Source organism: Chanodichthys erythropterus, chromosome 7 (assembly GCF_024489055.1).
Source record: "Chanodichthys erythropterus isolate Z2021 chromosome 7, ASM2448905v1, whole genome shotgun sequence".
NCBI lineage: Eukaryota > Metazoa > Chordata > Actinopteri > Cypriniformes > Xenocyprididae > Chanodichthys > Chanodichthys erythropterus.
Window position 1 is genome coordinate 9,149,129 of NC_090227.1, and position 24,519 is coordinate 9,173,647.

The window sequence follows — 24,519 nt, forward strand, 5'->3', positions numbered from 1 at the left end:
AATTTTTAGCAGTTCATATTAAGTTTTGGTGTTTGTTTTGGTAGCCTAGGCTAAATAGTTTACCAATTTATATAATGTTCTTGAAAACTATTATACTGAGCAGCAGCCACTGCTACATTTAGGATTAACAATCAAATGATTAATTAGTTAGAAACTAATTGCTATGAATTACAGGTACCTCAGTTGTCTTCTTATACATGACTTGTTTGTCATTGAGTCAGTGTTGCTGATGCAAAGTAGGCCCTTCGTTACCAAACACCAAATAACTAAATTCCCTAAATTCACCAAACTGGAAGTACGTTCAAGGTGATATTTTGTGTTTATAAAGCATATACAGTTGTATTTTTTTTTTTTTCTGAGAATGACCGATCGTTTCACTAGATAAGACCCTTATTCCTCGTCTGGTATCATTTAAAGCCCTTTGAAGCTGCACTGAAACTGTAATTTTGACCTTCATCCGTCTGGAGGCCATTGAAGTCCACTATAAGGAGAATAATCCTGGAATGTTTTCATCAAAAACCTTAATTTCTTTTCGACTGAAGAAAGACAGACATGAACATCTTGGATGACATGGGGGTGAGTAAATGATCAGGAAAAGTTTATTTAAAAGTGGACTAATCCTTTAACATCCAGTGAACCTTTCCATCATAAAACCAAAATCAAAACAAAGCAAAACATTTTCAATCATTTTCTGTAGGGTTCAAATTTACAGTAGGCCTATTTTGGTGGCCACTATCTTGAAGACACCTCTTTGCAGTTGTATACAGTACCACTTCTGCTTATATAGAGACCACATATCCATTAAAATGTAGAAGAAAAAAAGAAACACGTGTGAGATGTGTAGGCCTATCTCTCTTTACAATACTTTGAGTTGTCTTATTTGTCACTAAAATGGGCAAAGTATTATCTACTTTTTGTCATATGTCATTGACTTAGCAGCATCTAAACGGCCAATTCCTTAATTGACTGCTAACAAATGACAAAAATATAAACACCAGAGAAACGTGAAGTAGCCTAAATGAGGCTGAAAAGGTTAAAATGAAGTAAATGAAGCTGTAACATTCACTTTGACTTCCCGTATTTGACTCGTCAGTGGTCAGGATTACAAAATATGGCACACATGGACAGCCAAATCTAGTTACACTAATGCTTCGTTTCTTCGCCACTCCTCCGTCTGGTTATGTTTCGTGTCCGTTCAGTTGCGTCCTGTCATACCGTCTCGTTCCTCCTCTCCACGTGCCTGCTCACAGGATTGGCCATGCCACTTATTCCCCTGCGTCACTCGTGCTTGGGGCGGAATTAGGCTGAATCCCTTTGCCGCTATTGGCCTGGTGAAATGTCAACCACCCGAGTGGGCGGGCTCCGTTTAGGCAGGGAGGAGCTTACTGCAGGTGGAGTTGTCATTCGGCAATTTTGAAGTACGGGCTGGAGGAGGTTTAACACACCCGAGCTGGAGACCATCAGAAAAAGTACAGTCAAAGGTAATGAGGCTCGGTCACGCTGGGTGGTCATCATCCTTGTCAGCGAGATGACGGGAGGCACAGATTGCCCCTGGACAGGTAGTTAGGAGTGTGTGCACCCCTGGTTGGAGAAGAGACGAATATTCGGGACCAGTATTGTACATTACTAAGGTAGGCAATGCTGGTGTGTTACTATTTATAGTTTAGTTTTTCAGCAAACGAGTGCTGTCTTTTGCTCTTTAGGCTAAATATTTATTTTTACCCATTGGCACTGACAATGTATCTGACTGACAGGTTTTCCTAAGCTCCATCTTTATTTGCACATAGCTAAAGGTTGTCTAGGCACGTTGTTTTAACGGTGTATGTGGTGTCAACAGGAGGAAGTGGAGACTGAGCTCGGCTGTTGTTGTAGTATTACATAACAGTCAGGGAAGGGAGGGCTCTGAGCTCCGTGTGTGTGTGTGTGTGTGTGTTAGCTTATGTCTAAATAAATAACCTTCCTCCTGGCAGGATAATTCATGCCACCAAAGCAAGAACTATGAAACTATTTTGTGCAAGAACTATATGAATCTATTCATCTCATGATAATCGACCGTTTTAGAGCAACTTTTCCCGACATTTTATGGGAAAAAAAAATCACTAAAGCAAAACAAATGGTTAAAATCTCTTAAAGTGGGATTTAGTGGCTTATTGCTGTTATAACAGCGAAGGAGCAGTATTATGACAAAGCACTATTGTTCATTAAAATAGTAGCCTAATAATTAGCTATAACCAGAATAACCAATTCTCCAGCCAAGTATACTTTTCAGCAACGGTAGGCTGTAAATGATTGCCAAGCAACGTCGCAACTTTTGGCGCAATAATATGCCTCGTTCAAGTCCTCTGGGCGAAGTTCCTACTTATGAGTTTGAAAATTGTAAATAGGACATGAGGTGCTTTCATGTTATTTTGGTCATAATGAAATCAGCCATAACATCGTTGGCCATATTTCAAAATTCTTCTTTTGTATTTTACAGATTTTAGCACTTATGCAAAATGATTAAGCTTAAATTAAGCTCATATTAGAGCTAATTAGTCTATTTTTTGCGTTATCTATATATTTGATCATTCACATGCTGTAGTTTTTTTTCTGGCAAGGTTTATCACTGTTCTTCTTCAACAGTACACAAAATGCGTTATGGAACTGACTGGTTAACCCCTGCTGGTAGGTGCCAGAACTACACCATGACGGCAAAAATCATTTTTCTCCATTCAAACGTAACTATGTTCTGACTATATATATTTTCTCCGGTCAACATATACAATAATATGATGAAATATTTGTGATGCATATGTTGTAGATGTATCCTAGATGCCACTGACAATTTTTTAAATTTTTTTAAATTTTTTTTTTTGAGTGTGAAATGGATTTCCCCATTCTGTTTTTGACAAGAGGTCACATGACAAATTATCCCGGAACTCATGAGTGTTAATGAACAAAGATGGCAGCATTTAGAAGCATTTTAAGGTGTGTTCACGCCATGTCGTAATTACCGTAATTACAAGATTAAAACTTGTAAAAAGCGTTCACATCCACGTAGAACTCGTAATTACAACCTGTAAACTGCTCATTTTCTAAGCGCTCCAACTTATTACACATGACCGCTGCAGATTAATTGAGGCATTGATACTGTTGCCATAGAAATGCATGATTATTACAGTATTACGGTAATTACGACATGGCATGAGCGCAGCATATACAATTAATCCAATCAGAACTAGAGTTGGAAGTATCTTTTCTATAGCTGAAGTATCTTTGACCATCTATAAAATACCAAAAAAACATAAGCACAGGTCCCATGCAGTCCCTTGTAAATTAATATGCTGGTAAAAAGTTAATATTGCTGGTAACTATCATTAAGTATTGTACATGTCTGAAATGATGGTCAATGAGAAGACATTTCAATAATTGCAATAAACAATTGTGTATTTGCAGTGAGTTCAGTGAATCTAAAAAATAATGTATGTGTGCAGTAGTCACTTTTGTAGTTACAAACATTTAGAAAAAGGCTATATTTTGTGCAGTAGCATTGAATACACTGTAATTGTCTGGACATTCAGAAAAACAATGCCCATTTACCATGTACCCTGTTTTTTGAATTGACAATAAATAATTTCCAAGACAACTGTTGAAAGATCATTTCCATGGTTCACCCTTTGTGAGCATAAGTGTAGCATTTTGGATCTCATGTTGTTAGTGCTCCTGATCAAAAATGTTTGCATGTAAGAACCTTAAGAACAAACTCCATGTTAGAAATAGTAAATACATTCTGCTTGAGGCCACTGTCTGCCCAGCTGTGTCTCTCTGCTCTCAGGGCCCGGGATGCCCAAGGAACCAAGAGGAGATGCCCAAGGGTGTGTAGGGGAGAGGGAACGCACCTCTCGTCCAGCCAGCAAAAATGCTAAGGACAAAAGCAACAGTGCCGCCCTTTTGGCATCTAGAGCAAGAGCACACACTGAACAGGAAACAAATGGACGTGACTCCCGCTGCTCTGAGAAAGACTCTGGTTATTCAGGTGAGTATTGATTGACAGTCCTACTGTAACATTCACCCCGAAGAGACTCAGGTCACACAAATACTACTACTATGACAAACAATACAATACAATACAATACAATACAATGTGTATTAAGAACTGCAATTGTCCCAACATACAATATATACAAAACCACAAAGCAATCTCACAGGGTTTTATTCCCATTCAATTCTCTCTCTCTCTCTCTTTCTATATATATATATATATATATATATATATATATATATATATATACTTACGGTAACACTTTATTTTACAGTGCCGTAGTTACGCGTTACTACATTTACTTACTATAGTAATAACAGTAAATTATGCATAATTACAAGTAACTAACCCTAAAACTAACCCTAACCCTAACTGTAACTCTATAGTAAATACATGTAGTTAAGTAATAGTACTCAGTCATTATTTGAGTAATTACAATGTACTGTAAAATAAAGTGTAACCATATTTACAGTAATTTGTCAATAATTCAATCTCACCTGGTAGTCGAATGGTGACTGAAAGTGACTGAAAGTTTGAACTCCTGTGATTAAATCACTGTAATGAAAACAAATACAAAAAGAAACAAGCATATTTTACAATTAATGTTGAAAGTAATCTAATAAAAGAGTACAAGTCCATAATCATTGTATATTCTTTTACTCATACACTCCCTAACCCGCCGTTCAACCTGTTTCAAAAGCACTTCCTTGAATATTTCAGCACAACATTGCAGCATCACCAGTCCTACTAAATATTTTAAATACAAATAAGGGGTCACTCACACTGACAACATTAATGCAGAAAAGCAAGGAACACGTACGCATACGAAAAATATAGCCTCACCCCATGTTAATATCCCTCTGTCTCTATGTGGCCATGTCACACTACACACACACACACATCCACAAACACACACTGCAAGTTTTATCTGCATTTTTCATCAGCCCGCATGTTGTTCCAAACTTGTATGACTTTCTCTGGAACACAAAATCAGATTTTCCATACTTTTTTTTCATACAATAAAGTGTTCAAAGGCTATTAAAGCGGTCATTTGAAGCTATTCTAAAAGTTTATTGTTTTGTTTATTGGGTGTACTAGAATAGGTTAACATGTTTTAATTAAAAAAAAACACATTATTTTCACATACTGCTGTATATTATTGCTGTACCTCTATTCTCAGTCTGCCTAAAACACTTTGATTGAGGTCCGGTTTATACAAAGGCCCTCGTTCCAAAAATCCCAGACTGCTCTGATTGGCCTGATATGGCCCTTACCATAATCAGGAATTTCAGCTTCCTAGGCTTCTAAAGCAATTGTTAACAGTTAATAATGTCATTGGTTTTACCATATCAGTCTGAGCCCTAGTCTGAAAATGCAGATGATCAAGCAGATCGACCAGAACCAACTTTGCACAACATTAAGCACACTTTAAAGGTGCTAAAGAGGATGTTTTGTTTTATACATTTTTGCAATATTACTTTAAACTGTCTTTACTAACTGATAAAAGACTATTTATTAGGTGCACTGAAAGGAATAATATTAATATACATCATCTGTGCACGAGGAAGGGCCTTAAAAACATCAGCCAATTGGCCCTCTGGCTTGTCAATCACTGCCATGACGTTCCTTGTGAGAGACGAGCGCGGCTGCGTGCTCCAGTAACTTTCCACACTCCACAGGCGCCGCATGCAATGTTTTTGTCAGGAGACAGGACAACTGCAGATTATGAGTTACCTGTGGTGAGTCCGACCTAATGAATCCACTAACACCACACAGCAAATGCCGGTGGTAAACACTCGTGTTCCAATACGAGTGTTTACGAGTTTTGGGAGGCATTCCTTCGAAGGAGGGGGGTTGTTCTTACGCATGCGCTCATTTAAAAAACTCAGTAACAGTCTTTGGATTCTCAGTTGACGAAAAAATCCTCTCTATCACCTTTAAACACCAAAAATGAAACAACAACAACATAAAAATAGTCCATATGACTTTAGCTTTGTATGTTTGGACATTCTGCCTGAGTTTCAGTAGATGACAGAAACTCCTATGGGTTTAGAATGACACAAGGGTCAGTAAATGATGTCTGAACTTTTCTATTTGTGTGGACTTTTCCTTGAACATACATGTTAAAAAAGTATGTAGACAACAATAGGGAGTTGCCCTTATAGGAGCAAATGGAGGAACTTCTACTATTCTGGAAAGGCTTGCCACTAGATGTAGGATCATGGGTACAGGTATTTGCTCCCAGTTAGAAACAAAAGCATGAGTAAGGTCAAGCCCTGACTCTGTGTGAAAGAACCTGGCTCAAAGTCAACCACTTTTACTGGTTGCAGTTAATGACTGTGTCATGTGATATGCCTGATTCAACTGAAAATGTTTGTATAAGGAGATTTAATGGCTGTGTTCTTTAATTTATACACTCGACTTTTGCATACTAAACTAAACTTGAATTTATGCACATTGGACAGCTGAAAGAGTCAAACCTGTTCATTCGAAGTTGATGTACTTTTGACCATGTAGTGTAGCTTTATGAAACTTAAGTAATATCAGCGATCCTTCATTTCACTTGTCATTAGTAGACTGAGACTGCCACCTCTCTCGCTTTTGTTTTTCTATTTCTCATGTTTCCCACCCTTCCTGTTGCCTTCCCTTCTATCTCTTTTTTTTCTTTTCCACCCAATGCCCTTGCTCCTCCTACTGCTCTGTTTCTCTCAGACACTGGCTCAGATTCCTTGCAAACTGATGCAGATGACCAGCAGAGCAGTGTGAATGAGCCTCAGGTCTGCAAAGGTTTGGGTGGGGTGGAGCAAAGCACCCTACAGGGAAGCCACATACTGGTGTCCGGGACCCCTGAACTCACCCCCATATTCATCATTAAGAATGTGGTGTTGAAGCAGGTGAGACAAAGTGGAAAGATTAAGAGGCTCTGTTCCAAAACATAATGAGCTGCCTACATATGTAGCCAACATATGCCTTATATGAGCACTATTTCTGTGGCACATGGAATTGCTGCCAATGCGAATTGTTCCAGTTCATTCAATTATGAGGTTTCTCACAATGACAGTTAAAACCCAGGTATACTTAATTTTCCGTTTTCTGCACTGTCTCACACACAGTTGAGCATGGAAGCCTTTCAAAGTATACTCCATTGAGCTCAGTTAGAAAGGGCGTTTGACGTACATACTAGAGTTGCAAAAGTACCGACTTCGGTACCTAGTCGGTACTGAAATAAACATCTCTGATTGGCCGTTGTTTTTACAGCTCATCGGATATGTCTGTGATTGACTTCAATGATCAACGCTGTAAAAACATTGTAAATAGTCATTAATAAATCTCTTCACTAAGCGCTTACACAGATACACACGGGAGCGTTTGAAAGCAGGCGTCTATCGCAGATCGGTCCACTGTTAGACACCTGCTTTCAATCGCTCGCACTCACACTTCAGTGTGCTTTCAAATGCTCCGGTGCGTTGATCATTGTAGCCAATCACAGGCATATCCTATGAGCGCGTCAACACAATGGCCAATCAGAGATGTTTACGAATCCGCTCAACAGTGCTCAAAGCATCACATTTTTAAAATTTCAGTACCGATAGGTACCGAAGTCGGTACTTTTGACAACTCTAGTACATACACATATTATGGACCTTTCTTTTCAAGCGTTCAAATCATTCACACATGACACGCACAGACACAAAAATTTAGCTGCAGACGGATGCAAAAGTCGGATACAAACAGCTTTAGGCAGCTACCTTCTAAGGCAGCCTCATTTGTAGAAAGTACAGGGCAGGACAGGGCAGCTCACTATATTTTGAACCAAAGCCAGAGACAAAAATTAATTAGGTGGAAGGTTGGAAAAGACAGATGAGAAAGAGGTACAAAGAAAACAGAGTGATGCGTGAAATTGAAACTGATGGTAAGAGTCTGAAGGTCAAGTGAGTCATAGAAAAAAACAAATCTTATAAAATAAGATATGAGATAAGATATATTACAAAAGATACAGCTTACTTGATATTTCCTTTTGTGAAATTGCTCTGTACAAGAAGGATTTCTGTCTCTCCTCTTTTTCTCTTTCCCAAGCCTGGGCAGTCTGGTCAGGACCACATCCTCCCTTCATCTCTGTCATGGGGTGGAAGTGCTACAAGCAATCAGGGTGCCACCCATGTTCTCTTGCTACAACCGCCTGACATCAATCAAAGCGCCCCAATGCACACCCTCAAACCCCAGTCACAAAGATCCGAAAGCAAGGGTGTAAAGAAAAGTAAAAACACTTACCTCCCTATTCTAAACTCCTACCCTCGAATCGCACCTCACCCTAGTAAGAAAACCCAAGAGAAACCTGCAACCAATAGGGGAAGTAATACAGAGGAGCACAGCCTGAGTAAGAGAGTATGCACAGAAGAGAAAAGAGAGGAGGTGTCCACAACCACACAAGCGAATAAGCAGCATCTGCAAAAACAGCCAGAGAACAACTTGCTGTTGCACTCTCATTCCCTCGCACGGTCGCTATCTGTGGGCCATGAGACACTTTCTGCTTCTCACAAGCACCGGAGCCCATGCCGCCCATCTAGTCCCTCCACTTCCCTCAGTGTGAGCTCTCCGTCAGTCTCAAGCACCCAGACTCCTTCCCCACCCTCTTCCAACGACCTTATTCAGTCCAGAAAAGAGCCCCATAAGCATTGCCAAGGACCGAAAAATGACACTGGCAAAGGGTCAAACACCCTCAAAGGGCCAGCACGGCATCGTCGCTTCCTCAACACAGTGGAGATTCTGAGCCAGTCGGGGCTACTTGACATCACCTTACGAACGCAGGATCTGCTGCGGCAAAATGCTGCCACCGAACGAGACATAGCCCAGCTCCGCCAACATGCCCATCTGCTTTTCCAGGCCGCTCAAGCAGGTGTTGATGCGCCAGCTGCCTGGGAGAAGCTCCAACAGGTCATGGCTGAGTCTGGACATTATCCCAGCCTCAAGTGCCTACCAACAGACAGCAGTGATGGAGGGGACCTGTCTCAATCAAAGTTGGAAGTTGAAACAGCCACTAGCACGAAACCTGACACTCATGTGGTATACAGATATGGAGTTAATGGGATTGAAGTGGTGGCGCCCCCATCTCCTCTCCTAGCTCCCATGCCAGATGCAGAATGCCAGTCAACAGGTCAATATGATTCTGGCAATGATAGCACCATCACTTTTGAGCAAATCAGAGCCCACAGAGGAACTGCCAGTCCGCTGGATGATCCTATAATGCCTCCAGACAGCTCTACACATGGAAACCTGCTTTAGACGGCACACAGAAACCTGCTGAGCACCGGGTCTTCCCAGCAGAGAAACAGCAAAGGAAACTTGAGAATACTTTCTTGAACATCTCAACATCTCAAACTTCAGAGATGTTATGTCATTGCTCCAAGATTCAGTAGTCTCCATGGCAACTCAGGGCTATGCTCAAGGACAGCAGCTCAACTGTGCTGTGAACCATCTTCCTGTCTGTCACGTTTCTACTCATTTGCATCAGCAATCACCCAAAGTGTCTGATGAGAGATATGCAGAATTTAACATGCATGCTACAGACTGCCACTCGTTAGTTTTGCCACTGACACAGATTTCTGCATCTGCTATTCTGCCCCATAACTGAATCAGGTTTTCAAAGGCCACTTGCAAATGTGTTTTTGATTGCAACACAACACATCACACATTGCAGTCAGTTCCCTAATTTATTTTTGATTTATATCATAGGCAAGTTGAATTAGCAATTGCTGTCACAGTTTGTAGCAAGTAGTGTTTTTAAAGAACATGTTCACTTTTGACCTGGAATGGTATTTTGTGGTATTATTATTGATGAGATCCCCTCTGTGAGGCCTTATCACTTAAAAAAGCATGAGGATGGTGCATGAAGATTCCAAAAGTCAGAGCTTAGAACTATACACACATGCAAAGACACTTAGAATTGTGTGAGAACTATTCTCACAATGATCTTGGTAAGGTCCATGAAGCTTGTGTTCTTCTATGCAGTACGCACTTCATTAATCTGCTTGCTTTACATCTTCATCTTTGACCATGGACCAATTGGCAAATGGTCAAACACCCTCAAAGGGACAGCATGGCATTGTCTCTTCCTCGACACAGTGGAGATTCTGAGCCAGTCTGGGCTACTTGACACCACCTTAAGAACAAAGGATCTGCTCAAGCCTTTTGGATTGGCTTCCCTCTGAGATGAAGGGTCAATTTTGAGTGTTTATGTGAGCTTATTTCCCATTTGTCTGATCACAGATCTTGACGTTTATGTATTTGTGAGTTTGCTTGTGTTAATGGTGTTTTGTGCCAGCCTTAATGTGTTCTGCAACATCTTTACGTTTCTTCCCCAATTGTCTACTACTGCACCAAGCATCTTTTTGACACATTTTGATATTCTTGACATAACACTAATATATTATTTGTTGTTATTTTGGTATATTATTTCCATTTATTTACTTACTGATTTGTGTCTAAGGAAGCCGTCAGGCCCACATAGAGATTTTGCAGAATTCTGCTGTCATTCACAAAATTGTATACAAAATCATATTCATTTATGAAATATTTTGTCTAATTTGATTATGCTTTCAGAGTTTAGTACTTTCAGCTTAGTTTAACATATTTTATGCTTCAATGCCGCAGAAGTTTTCCCCCTAAAATCAGTAAAGGAAATGATGAAAGAACTGCAGTTTCACAGAGAGTCCTTCTTTATGACAGATATATTTCTTCTACCATAGCTTTTAATTTTCTTTTTATAGATATTGATGGTGTGTTTGTACACAGTAATGATCTTAAGTCCAAATAAATGGCAGTACAGTAGGGATGTTCTGAGTGTGTGTGAGTGTGTGTGTGTTTGTGATGGCCAGGTGAAGCAGATAATGAGTTTGTGTTTGAAATGAATGGCGTGTTATGACATGATCGATATTTGTGCTTCCTCATGTAGCAGCACAAGCAGTATGTGATGCAATTCTAATGCATCTAAAGAATGATTCTTTCAATGTTTCCATGCAGTATGTTTGCTGAAGTCAGGATCACTGCAACAAAAACACTATTACACTACATGCAGATTGAAATAAATAGCTTCCTTAAACGGCATTTGGTTTGTTGTTTAATGGCACTTTTATTTCTCTTAACAATATATTTGGTCCTACTTTTCTCCCCAAACAGGTTCTATGAGCAGTTTGTGATAGAGTTGCCTTGAGGTTTTTGGATCACATGACATTACTTTTATTCTGCCTGAAGAGCTCAACAGTTGTTTTATGGACTTAGATGAAAGAGACATTAGTATGCAGCTTATATTAATTGTCTAAAACCCTGCAAGGGCTTGAACTGATAAAAAGCTGTAATAAAGGATTAGTCCACTTTAAAATTTCCTGATAATTTACTCACCCACATGTCATCCAAGATGTCCATGTACTTCTTTCTTCAGTCGAAAAGAAATTAAGGTTTTTGATAAAAAACATTCCAGGATTATTCTCCTTATAGTGGACTTCACTTGGTCCCAAATGGTTGAAGGTCAAAATTACAGTTTCAGTGCAGCTTCAAATGGCTTTAAATGATACCAGATGTGGAATAAGGGTCTTATCTAGCGAAAAAAAAAATTCTAAAAAAGATTTAAAAATTATATACGTTTTAACCATAGACACTCTTAAAAGTTTCAACTAATTTTTATATACTTGCACTAGCATATTGTATATGACAATTTATTTCAAACTTTGACCTGTGGAGGGCAGTAATATACTTATCAGTGTCTACACTGCCGGAATTATAATAGAGAAGAAGAAGAAGAGAGCTAGTTCAAGACGATTGTCTATGGTTAAAACGTATAAACGTAAAAAATGACCGATTGTTTTGCTAAGACCCTTATTCCTCGTCTGGTATCGTTTAAAGCCCTTTGAAGCTGCACTGAAACTGTAATTTCGACCTTCAACTGTTTGAAGTCCACTTTAAGGAGAATAATCCTGTAATGTTTTCATCAAAAACCTTAATTTCTTTTTGACTGAAGAATGTGGACATCTTGGATGACATGGGGGTGGGTAAATGATTAGGAAATTTTTATTTGAAAGTGGACTAATCCTTTAATGTAACTAGTAATGTAAGTTACTTTTGATGAATCTTTTGGAACTCTATCTCTATTATCTGGAAAAAGAATAACAGCTTGTCTTATGCAGCTTCTCTTTACTACACAGTTTGAAGTGTTTGGAACGGCAATCTCGTAAACGGTTTCCAAGACAACCGTCAAGGATCACCATAGTAAAGAATAAAACAACAGACAGATTCAGTTATACAAAGCTCTGTTTTTTCCTTTATTTGTATACTGAAACTCATGCACTTTCAGGTATTCATTAAATAGCCTACTATACAGTGGCACCAAAAATTCTTTGACACTAAAAGAAGGCACACTCAAAAATGAAAAATGTCTGAATGTCACTATATTAGATAACAAAATATCAACTAGTCTATTTAAAGAAAGAGCGCAAACACACTTTGCAAGAAACACTTTGTTTATGGTTAACATATACTTTTATCATTTTAAACCTAAGTAGTTTGTGGTTTTCAGCAGTTACCAGATCATATTCATAGTTAATGTGATGAACTGTACTATCTGTTAGAAAACCTGGGTGAACTTGAGGAGAACTGACTTTATACATCCAAATCACTAATATTCCAGCTGATTAAGTCTTTAAAAATTAAAAAAATATTAAAAGTGAAGTTAGTTCAGAGAAAAGCTCTAGTGGCATTTTAGATCAGATGCCACTTGAGAAAACTTTTTGTCCTAAAGCAATGACAAGTGTCCAAATACTTTTAAGAGTATAAACTATATATTACTTATGGTAATTTATGGTGTTTCCAAATGTTCTTTTGGAAGCTTGACAGTATAAATCAACTCACTTTTCTTGCATGGAAAACAGAAGACGATAATATATAGTTGTAGGTCAGTGAGCAATTGAACTAAACTAAACTATAAAACTTTTTTATGTGTTTTTGCCATTCTTTTACACGACAACAACAGGGTTGGATTGGGACTCATTTTCAGCCCTGGAGTTTCATGCCTTAGACCGGCCCACTTTAATTCATGACTGACAATATTAAAATAATGTAATTAAAACCTCAGTATATAAGTCTGCAATAGTGCACTGTTCTCTACAGCCTTGTAATTAATTTTATTTTTCAAAAATATTTAAAATTGTAGTACAAAAAATACTAAAATTTGATAGTCATTTTTATTGTTATAATAATGATTTTATAATGTGAACCAGTGATTAATTTTCTAGCCATCTAGTGGCTGTAGTTAAAAATTCAAGTTAATTTAATTTTAATTTAATTAAGTGTTTGCTTTCCATTAGATGGCAGCAATCTTCCACTAAACCCAGGCACATTTTCCATATCTGTCACTATGAATGAAATTGAGAAATGTAGATCTTTATTAAAGTGGATTTAACATAAAATGTTGCTATTTTATATAAATGTATATACTTAAATGATTACAAATTGAGGCAAATAAATAACACAAAATACCATAAATCCCCCAAAATTGCACAACTTTACAGTAATATATTAAAGTATTATGTTTGTTTAAAAAAAGTTACAGTATGCTACTGTTACAGTTCACGCCTGTCCCGGACTCCGTTTCCAATGATCCTCCCTGTTCCACACCTGCACTCACTTCCTCATCTCTCCCGCTCTCCCTGGATTCCCTGCACCTGGTCTTCGTCATTAGCACACCCTTTATATTGGACTCACTTCCCTGCACTCCTTGTCCGTTCTTGTTGTTTGTATGATTGTTTACCATACATGTGTTTTCTGTTCTGTTCTGTTCCTTGAAATAAATCCCCACGTTTGTAGAAGTTTGTTTCTGCCTCATCCCTGCTGCAGCCACACAATGCAAACAGCTACAAAAACAGCTACAAAATCACATTTTACTGTCTGGTAAGTTAGTTGGACAGAAAAATGTATATTGTTGGCCAATGTGTAATAGCATAGCTAGCAACATACAAGTGATAGGCCCTATATTTTATTATTTGCCTACTATTATTACAATATGAGTAATAGCTGCTTTATCTTTTGCATGTTTGCCCTCTTCCTTTTTATCTATTTACATTACTTAAATCGGCCTCCAGTGGCTTAGACCTTTTGCCTTGTTGATTTAGAACTTGTCCTTCTCCCCTACAGATGTCACCTCATCCCTTCTTCTCATATACTTTTGAGTGAATTGTCTTCTCCGAGTCCCTCTCGACCAGGTTAATTTATCCATAGAGTGATATGATATCATTGACGTTACGTACAAATGAGGGGTAAAAACCCGATCTCGTTTGTTTTTTTTTTCTTCTTGAAGATGCTGCCCGGCCTGGGCCGTTGCCCATGTCGTCCTGGCCTAAATCCGTCAATGACTGATTTTAAGGAAAAAGTTAGGCTACTCAGCTCAGTACATATGGCCGCGTCGACAGTTTCTAGCATCCATATTTCAAACCAGTGCCATGACAACACCAGCCCTCATGGCCAAATAAACAGACCGGGCCACCAGGAATTCTCCCGGTGCTCCCGATTAACCAATCCGGGCCTGGACAACAATGTTTTTAGGCTCTGAAAATGCAAACTTTTGAAAATAGGTTTCAAACTGCAAGTTTTTGAGAACTATACCATTAATATATACTAATATACTCCATGTAAACTACAAAAATGTGAATTTGTGAAAATAATGATATGTCATGCACATGCGTATTACATGTTCAGTCTAAAGGCGCAAAGTGTTTCTTTACAAAATGACATCGCCAACTACTGGCCTGGCATGCATAATACAGCTTATTTAGTTGTTTTCACAGATCCGTTTAAGTGAACAAGGATGGTTTTGACAACGTTGTCATCTGTTCATGAAAAATGCTGTTTTTAGTAGGCTACATCGTACCCTTAGAAGACAGTAATTTTAACAGAAGGGAATGCGGTATCTACTAGCTTTTATTGTTTAGCTTAATTAGACTTAATTAGAATGTAGACCAGTCTACATAGCAGTCTTCTTGTTATGAGACATGATAGTAGTGTAATTTTAGTTTGGGATGGTTATAACATGGGGTGAATTTAACTACTTAGTTACAGGAGTGAAAATATGACCAACATGCTCCCGAGTATACAGTTGAAGTTGTAAGTGTGTGAATAAAAGGAATTAATAATATATATATATAATGTAGAAATATCAACAAATCTGATTTGTGTAAAGGTTAGGGAAAGTAGGCCTACTTGATGTGAATTGGTATACAAATAATTATTAACAGAGATTATATATCAATTTTTAATAAAATAAATACATGAACAAAATAATCAAGCATCAACCATACACTTGCACATTCTCCCCAATATTATAAATCGTGCAGGAGAAAGTTATGTAAATCTACAGGACACTGAAAGAAATTATTATTACTTATTTTTGTACAGAACTACAATTCTCAGATTTTTTTGTGTAATCAGGTTAAAAAAAAGAGATCTGGCTCCCTCAGGTGGCTGTAAAAGGAAATAACTACTTGAAACCAGTCACTGAATCATGTTGAATGTAATTAACGGGTTAGTTCACCCAAAAATGAAAAATTCATGTCGTTCCAAACCTGTAAAACATTCGGAACACAAATCAAGATCTTTTTAATGAAATCTAAGAACTTTTTGTCCCTCCATTGGCAGTCTACGCAACTACTTCTTTTGAGCCCCAGAGAGGTAAGACATTGTCAAATGAATCCATGTCACTACAGTGGTTTAAGCTCAATTTTATGAAGCGAGGCAAGTGCTTTGTTTATGGGAAAAAAAAAAAAAAAAAAAAAATTACCACTTTATTTACAAAATATTAATCTCCACCTGTCCATACAGATGAGCTGTGGCTGCTTTATTTACTGAATAATAATGTGGAAACCTCAAATAATCCACAAAAGATGTAAAATGGTCACATAGTATTATTTATCTTATCTTAGTAGCTATAAGATAGCACTGTTGGCATAAAATTAAAGGTACACCAAGTAACTTTTTTATGTTCAAATTTATACGCATGCATGCTATAACTATTTTCACTGATTCACGTTTTTGTAGTTTACACAGAGATGATTGTTTTCAAAAACTTGAACTTAGAAACCCGTTATCAGGCCCCCAACACACTGTTGACATGTAAATAAATGGCCAAAATGCATAAAATGTTTTCTGTTTTTAGTTGAAAACAGGCCCCTAAATCTCAAACCTCTCGGGAATCACCCATTTTTAAAAACTTGATGAAAAGAGAACACGACAGAGCTTGTAATTAAATGAGAATCAACATTGGCTTGGCTTTTCAGAGATGGCGAGAACTGAGGGATTTGAAATGTTTGATAAATTGCCAAATGTGGCTCTTTAACAGAGTTAACTGTAAAGCGTTATCTATTGTGAAGGGTCATTTCATTGTGGTTGTTGTAGCGCTGTGCTGGAATTTATTTTCAAGGAAGTACAGTGTTTATTAATGGGTATAACTACAGTAACATCTTCATCTAGTGAGCTTGAGATCCTTTCCATCTAAACTGGTTATCTCTTAAAAAACTGGTAGTGAATGCTTTATGAGCAGTATATGTAACCAAATTAATCCGCACAGTCATGCAGAACCGAAGCACAACCAAAACAATGTTATTTCACAAAATGCATGCATATTTGTTTTTTAACTGCTAGAAGGCCAAAAGGTACATAGTGTGCCTTTAGGCAATTGCATTATTTGAGTATTTTCTGTCTTTATTTGCTGTCTTTGTTGTCAGTATCGCCACAAAAAAAAGATATCAAATAAAATAGTTTTTTATAATGTTCAGAATTAACAAAACTAATTTAATTTAATACCAGTGTTGTTTTTAAAGGTACAATATGTAAGATATTGGCAGTAAAATATCTGAAAACCACTAGGCTAGTGTTATATATTTTGTCCAGTTGATTACTAACAATACAATATAATGTTTTCAACTACTTGTAAATCATGAGAAAATTCCCATTCTAAACAGTGACACGGGGCAGTGCAGTCGCCTGTCAATGCCGTCAGTTACCCTTTGTTACCGCCTTTACTGACGTAGAAACCACATGACAACAGTGCCGTGGACAAATGCGGAAGTAGTGTCTAGCATCCAGCAAACCACTGCTTCAAGCAGTTCTTTATTTACTTATTGCACGTTTTATGGTGGATTGTGTTACTTATTTATGGAACATAATTACTGTTTACCATCTGCCGCTGGCTCTGTCGACAAGGACAGCTCCTGTAAACGTAAGCGTACGGGCCAACCAAATGACCCAAGAAGAGTTTGGGACAAGAGGAGAGAAAGAGCGAGGATCAATATCGGTGTTGCATTTTCTAGATGGAGAGAGCTTCGCGACAAACTTCACCTAGAAAGAGATGCCGATCTCGCTTGTGTTTTACTCGACAGGTGAGCTGTTTTGATTCGTATCTTTACAGAAAACATATGCCATTATAACGATCAACACGATTAGTATTATGGGGCATACACGCCAAACGCAGGCCATCGCGTCTCTAGACCCGCACGAGGATGTGTCTGATCCATAGTCTGATCGCGTCTTTGCATTGACTTTGTATGTAATCTACTCGCGCAAATCGATGAACTCGCGTTTGCTATGTATGCCCAATTATTGTGTTTGAATGTACACGAGTGTATATATTTTTTCGTTTTCATATCATCTGACTAAACAGTTATCAATTAAATTGATAATTTACTGTCAAACTATATTTGCTGTATAGTAATTGTTTTGTCTGAGATTGATGCCAGTTGTCTGGAAGGACATGGAGGGGTGGACGAACAGACATTTTCTTGGAGGGGCTGGAATCTGAGTCTTGCTGATTTGTCTCTTGCATAGTAATTTGGAACGCAGTGTATAAATAAACTTGACCTTGACTTGACTTGACCTATTGCAATATAGCATGATGCAATATGTAATGGTGGCATGTGAAAATTGTCTTTTTCAGACACTTACGAAATCCAGTATTGGATAGATTTTGTTAGTTACTGTAGCAGCTACAGTGTAGTTATCATAATTTTACATCATAACCTCACAATAAAAATTGTGCTGTCAATACATATGATACATATGGTAAAGTGGAAGCAGCGCCGGCGACTGTGGCATAATAAAAGTCCCGCTGCTCGTGAGGCGTGTGTTGCGCAATCGCTCCAGCTCCTCGTTCAGCTCCCACAACACTCGGCCCTGCTCTGCTTCATACTACAGTAACGTTAATAATCGCATCCATTGACATGTTTTCTTCCCAAGTCCTATTAAGTCTGTTGAGGTGAAGACCACATGTCCCAAGATTCCACACTCAAACTTGCCGTCATCAAGCTACGCCTTTGTTTTGAATAGGCCTCTAGCGACCTCCAGCGGATAAAATTATCACATACTGCACCTTTAATGCTGATTGTTGATTTCTGTGTGTGACAAACAAAGTCAAGTGCAAGATATTGTCACAAAAGAGAAGGGATTATACTAATTATATTGATCTTTCACAATAGTCTGAAGTAGGTGAATACAGTTTCAAAACTCTACAATGTCACATCAAATGTAGATACGTTTTTAAAGTAACACTTCACAATAAGTTTCATTAGTTAACATGAACTAATAATGAACTGCACTTATACAGCATTCACTATGATTTCTTGCAGCACCATAACACTAAGCAGAGAATCATAGTAATGTAAACAAATTCCAAGCCCAACCAAATGGAATACTGATCTCAATAATGGTGACTTTAAATCAAATCAAACATCAATTTATGAAGTCAACTTATGCAATGTTCTCTCAAAATTTTCCGTTGTATTGAAAAGTTAACAATATTCAAGATGACTTTGGAAAATGAATGAATTCAAGTATAGAGAAAGATAACTGCAGAAGAGAGGGAAATAAGCGAAAATTTTATTAAGATCATCAGTCCCAAAAAAATCATGTTTTGATAGACAAAATGGTACTCATACAAATCAATTTATATTGGGTTTTCTAAGGTAACAAAGGATTAAGAGGAGAGGAGAGATGCTTTTTTGGTGTTGGTTCTTGACATGCTCACAGATTTTATTTTGTCGGTTTTGCAAGCAAATCATTTTATTTATCTAAAAGCCTTTTATCTACTTAACCAAAAACACATTTTTTTTTTTTTTTTTTTATTCCAATCATGCATTTGCTTTTCATTATGTAAAGTTTTAGTTTGTGTTGCTCCTGACTAAGTCTTCCATCTCTGCAGTGAAAGTGTTTTCCTGTATTTCAGCTTGTTGCTTATAGGTGAGAGGGAGGTTTGTGTCAGGACTACACAAGTGGTGCCAACGCTGTCAAGAAACAGATACAAAGAAAAACAACATTAGAATTTTAGGTAAATTTACTTTATTTACTTATTTTAAGATTGCTTTTGTTAAATTGTTAGTTTGTGTCAATCTTTGGCAAATTTTCCCTGTTTAAATCCAATGGGAATGAGTGAACTGATAATGTATACCTCAAAAGCAATGTCAATATCTTTGGATAAAAGTGTCTGCAAAATGCATAAATGTGATTGATGAACATTTTCATCCTCACCTGTTTCATACTTCCTTTCCCAACAAACATTTGGCTCAGCGCCCATCCAGGCACCAGCAGAATGGAAGACAGGGCCAGTAACCAGCCCAGTGCATACCCCCAGTCAGGGTACACATACCAGCGGTTAAAAGTCAGTGGCTGGTACTCCACTATAGAATAGATGAACGACACCTGAGAATGGACAGAAGAGAAAGATATTGTGATAGTAAGAACAGCTGAAGCACATCAGTGGCCCTATTGGGTAAAGCAATAATCAGCTGTTTTTCCTCAACTGATTTAAACATTCTTCCAAACTAAGATCATTGTTTTCAAATCAATTAATACTTCCCCATAACTGAAAATTTTAATTAATTAATTAAATAATCATCTTAAGTAAATGAAAAAACTCCAATCCATACCTTTTTATACTTAAAAATCAGTACAAGCAAAACCAACAGCTGCATTTACAAATAAAAATTTAGTTTAAATCCAGAGAAAGTGCGTCACCTATCAATTCCCTTGCTCAAGGGCACCTCAGTTGTGGATATTGAGAGCAGAAGAGAGCGCAATTCATTCATACTTCCACCTATATTTTTCTGCTGGTATTGCGAATTGAACCAGCAACCTTTGGGTTATAAGACTCTCTAACCATTAGGCCACGAAGGGACTTCCTTCGAGGATATTTGTGTATGGGCAGGTTGGGCCTCTCTGCACACCTTTATCCAGTTTTATGGTCTTGATGTGAATTTGACTGTGCTGTGGTGCTGTGGTATATTCACAAGTTCACACTTACAAATAAACAGATAGTAAATAGTATGCGTAGTAGTATGCATATTTGGCATGCTGTCCGAGTAGAGGGCTCTGAGCTCTCTGGTTAGTAAAGTAAGTAGGTTAGGCGAGTGTGAGGAGACAGGGTGGCGGAGGGATGCTGAAAAAACTCTCGAGGAATATGGGTGAGTCGACTGTGTCTATATATAAGCTGACTCATGCTGATTGGGTAGATATGTTTATTGCTGATTGTTGATGACTGGCTGAAATGACATGATGATTAGTCCAATTATTTGAACGTTGCTCCTCCCGAATTTTGTTAATAAATCATCATCTGTTCAGCTACTGATGCAGCATAGGGAATGAAACGCTGTGTAACTTACCATTCTCCTTGTCTTGCTTCTTTTGTTGGAAATCTGAGAGCTGTGACGAAAGCCTTGAGGGGCAATGCAATAGCCATCAGAAGAATTGGTATTGTTCTATCCAGGCTTCAGACAATCACCACACCTAACAACATATACATCTCATAACATGAGCTACTGATGCAGCATCTCGTTCCCTTCTCAGTGAACCAAGGTTACTGTCAGTCACGCTGTGCTGAAGATCAAATACGAACACGAAGATGAAGAGAGAAAGCAATCTTTAATAAATCCAAAAGTTAATCCAAACAAGAGCTTAACACACACGTATACACGGACGATACCCGACAAGGGTGAACAGAAACAAGGGACTTAAGTACGAGTGCAAATGAGGTGATGATGACATACAGCTGACAGTGATGACTAAATCAAAAACTATGATAATGACCTAGTGGCGGGAAATGGTGCAGGCAGGAAAACAAAGTCCAAAACAGAGTGAAACTGTGACAGTACGCCCCCTACCGGAAAGGTGCAACCTCGTGCCGACAGAGGAATGGAGGAGGCTGAGGAGGAGGACGAGAGTCCGGGAGAGGGATGGAGTAAAAAGTCCAGGGAGGTGCAGGTGGCATGATCCAATGGGTGGCCTTGAACAGGGGCAGGCTGATGGTACCTCAATGCACAACCAGGGCTGCGCTCTACGGCGGCGTCGCTGAAGGGAGGAGCCATGGAGGAATACAGCTGGATGACGTCATGGCGACGGCAGAAGGCGATGTCGGTGTGGGATGTGGAGCTCACTGCGTAGCCAGAGAGCCGATGATGCGACAGGACACTGTTGACGTCGACGACCTAGCCGCAGCGATGACCCCCCAAGCTGGAGCGACCGAGGGTGAAGTCCGTGGCGAAGGTAGAGCGAAGTCTGACCGAGGCGGAGCTGACGTACTGAGGGAGTCCAGCAAGGCCGAATGCCCAGTGGTCATTGCTGACATCGAGGGTGGAAGGAGCGCAGGCGTGGGAGTCAGGACGTCGGGTCGAAGGGGAGTGGAGTGCTCAGAGGCTGAAGTCAGAGCCACGGGCTCTCAAAGCCCAGGAAGAGGTGACTCCCAGCAGTCCAGCAGTGTAACCACGCCCCTGAGAGGAGGCTGAGGTGGAACAGAGGGGCTGATGGGAGACAGTGATGACAGGGTAGTAGAACTGGTCGGGGACTGAAGAGGATCTTGAAAGGTTAATAATGGCATTTTGGAGAGGTGGTGGGAGAGGGAGGTTGGGTGGGGACAGAGAATTAGGGACATGCTTGACATATTCAGATGATGATGGTTCAAAAGGTTCAATTTCTCCAAAATGACAGTTGTCCAGTGTAGAAACCAAGAACTCACTCTCAGTGGCTGGAGGACTCCCTCTGTGATAGATGTTGCAGCTGGCTCGCACTCCTGATCAGACACGTGTAGCTCAGGCTCCCTTGCGTTGTTCAGCTCGGTCGCTCCAGAAGGCGCTGGCTCGAACGTTCGCAGCAGAGTCACTCACGTGGTCTACGGTGGGCTCATGCTGCCGATCCTCATAGTCTGGGTGGTTTAGGCTGTGTACTGGGTTATGAGTGGGGCTGGCACCCACTCCACGAATTCCATGAAGCTCCCCCGAGGACCCTTCCCGGATAACTGTGCTCTTGTGGAGGTGTTGAGTCTGGCGATCAGGAATGAGCATCATCCGGGAATGTTGTTAGATGGGCCTGGTTCAAATAATCCTCCAAATGGCACATGAGGTAAACAGCAGGGAAGTCCATGGTGATGGGGAAAAAACAAAAAGTCCCAAAAAACACACATACAAAAAAACAAAACACAGGAACACGCCACTAGTCACTTTTTAGGTCGGGTATTCTGTCACTTACGCTGTGCTGAAGAACAAATACGAACACGAAGATGAAGATGAAGAGAGAAGGCAATCTTTAATAAATCCAAAGGTAAATCCAAACAAGAGTTTAAAGGTGCTACAGAGGATCTTTTCATCGACTGAGAATCCAAAGACTGTTACTGAGTTTTTTAAATGAGCGCATGCGTAAGAAAAACCCCCTCCTTCACAGCTCATTTCGAGGGAACGCCCCCCAAAACTCGTGCACGAGTATTGGAACACGAGTGTTTACCACCGGCATCCGCTGTGTCGTGTTAGTGGATTCATTATGTCGGACTCACCACAGGTAATTCATAATCTGCAGTTGTTATTCCTGTCTCCTGACAAAAACACTGCATGCAGCGCCTGTGGAGTGTGGAAAGTTACTGGAGCGTGCAGCCGCGCTCGTCTCTCACAAGGAACGTCATGGCAGTGATTGACAAGCCAGAGGGCCAATCTTGGCTGATGTTTTTAAGGCCCTACCTCGTGCACAGATTATGTATATTAATATTATTCCTTTCAGTGCACCTAATAGTCTTTTATCAGTTAGTAAAGACAGTTTCAAGTAATATTGCAAAATGTATAAAACAAAACATCCTCTGTAGCACCTTTAACTCACACATATACATGGACGATACCCAACAAGGGTGAACAGAAACAAGGGACTTAAAGGTGCCCTAGAATTAAAAATTGAATTTATCTTGGCATAGTTAAATAACAAGCACCTTTAAGTACGAGTGCAAATGAGGTGATGATGACATACAGCTGACAGTGATGTCTAAATCAAAAACCATGACAATGACCTAGAAAAAACGATAATTACATGTTTATAATTGTACTTGCTAATAAAGTCTATTAATTACTAGCCAAAATGAAATAAAATATTATTGCCAAATATTTTAAATAGTAGGTGAACTTATTATAAAATTCCCTTAAGTATACCAACAGAAACAGATTCATAGAAACAAAGCTGTATTGGCACAACTGACGGGCATGTACAGTAGGGCTATTTGTGAAACAGGTTATATGGTACTATTTTTATTAGTTAATTTCTTCATTAATGAGTGAAACTAAAGAGTTTGAGCTTTTATCTAACTTAAGGATCTGCTTTGATGGCACTGAAACCTTAAAGAATGGTTAAAATCAGTTAAGAAAAGGAAGTTTTTTTTTGAATTTTTTTGACCAATTATAAGCACCTGTGAATCCCAAATATACTTACTAGGGAAATGAGAGGAGTCAGGTATTTCCAGCAAAGCATGAATATGTAATTGGGTCGTGACTTTGTCATGTCTTCAATGATGTCAAACATTTTCTCAGCCCCTGTGGTATGTGGGAGAGAATGGAGCAAATACTGTCATTGCATTTCGTTTTTAACTTTTTATAATAGACAGAGTCTTTTAAAGTTGGTTTCTGTAGCTAGTTTGCAACTCACCAAATATCCAACCCATGGCCAGAGATTCAAACACAGACAGGAACAGAACACAGGCTCCATTACAGGCATAGTAGTCAAACAACTGGAATACATACATCCCCCCCTGCAGGTCACAATAAATCATTACAACTCTATATATAAGCTGTTCTAATTCACCAAACCAGAACAGGGAGAACCCAATGACAATTCAAACAGAACTACAGGACAGACACATACAGGACAGGTGTACATTTTGGCTTGATTTCCATTGATCAAGAAAAGGCATTTTTAACATGTAGAGCATGATTATTTATGGGAAGCTCTAGATGCCTTTGGTTTTACAGTTTTTTACAGACGCTAGGACACATTTCTCAATACTTAGGTCACTTTTGCAAAACTCTTCACACAGTGAGCACAACAGAAGTCTATGTGGGCTAAACTGAGGATCAATTATCATTGTTTTGGCACAAAATGCATTCAATGACTACATCTCTCAAATTTCATTAATTCTTTTCTCACTCAGACACAACAACTGCCAAAAC

General features: G+C 38.9%; 2 protein-coding genes across 4 annotated transcripts in view; one reads left to right on the forward strand and one right to left on the reverse strand.

Moving 5' to 3' along the window:
• Window positions 1-1,310: 1,310 nt before the first annotated feature.
• Window positions 1,311-11,432, forward strand: si:ch211-132b12.7 (uncharacterized protein LOC564531 homolog). Of its 3 annotated transcripts, none has more exons than XM_067389787.1 (5): window positions 1,311-1,631; window positions 2,623-2,664; window positions 3,815-4,015; window positions 6,734-6,915; window positions 8,099-11,432. In XM_067389787.1, exons 2-5 carry the CDS (start codon window positions 2,631-2,633, stop codon window positions 9,302-9,304), a joined length of 1,623 nt encoding a protein of 540 aa, XP_067245888.1. In that variant the 5' UTR covers window positions 1,311-1,631; window positions 2,623-2,630; the 3' UTR covers window positions 9,305-11,432. The 3 variants fall into 3 exon arrangements, with proteins under 3 accessions (XP_067245888.1, XP_067245889.1, XP_067245890.1); XM_067389788.1 differs by having other exon boundaries at window positions 1,312-1,631; window positions 2,623-2,717; XM_067389789.1 differs by lacking the exons at window positions 1,311-1,631; window positions 2,623-2,664; window positions 6,734-6,915 and having other exon boundaries at window positions 3,883-4,015.
• A 7,929-nt stretch (window positions 11,433-19,361) lies between these two features.
• Window positions 19,362-24,519, reverse strand: part of LOC137023113 (sodium- and chloride-dependent GABA transporter 2-like) — a 49,549-nt gene continuing 44,391 nt past the window's right edge. The window contains exons 11-13 of the mRNA XM_067389790.1: window positions 23,999-24,101; window positions 23,786-23,886; window positions 19,362-19,750 (exon numbers count right to left, since the gene is read on the reverse strand). Of these exons, the coding sequence (XP_067245891.1) occupies window positions 19,427-19,750; window positions 23,786-23,886; window positions 23,999-24,101 (528 nt within the window). The 3' untranslated portion in view covers window positions 19,362-19,426. The remainder of the gene's footprint in view (window positions 19,751-23,785; window positions 23,887-23,998; window positions 24,102-24,519) is intronic.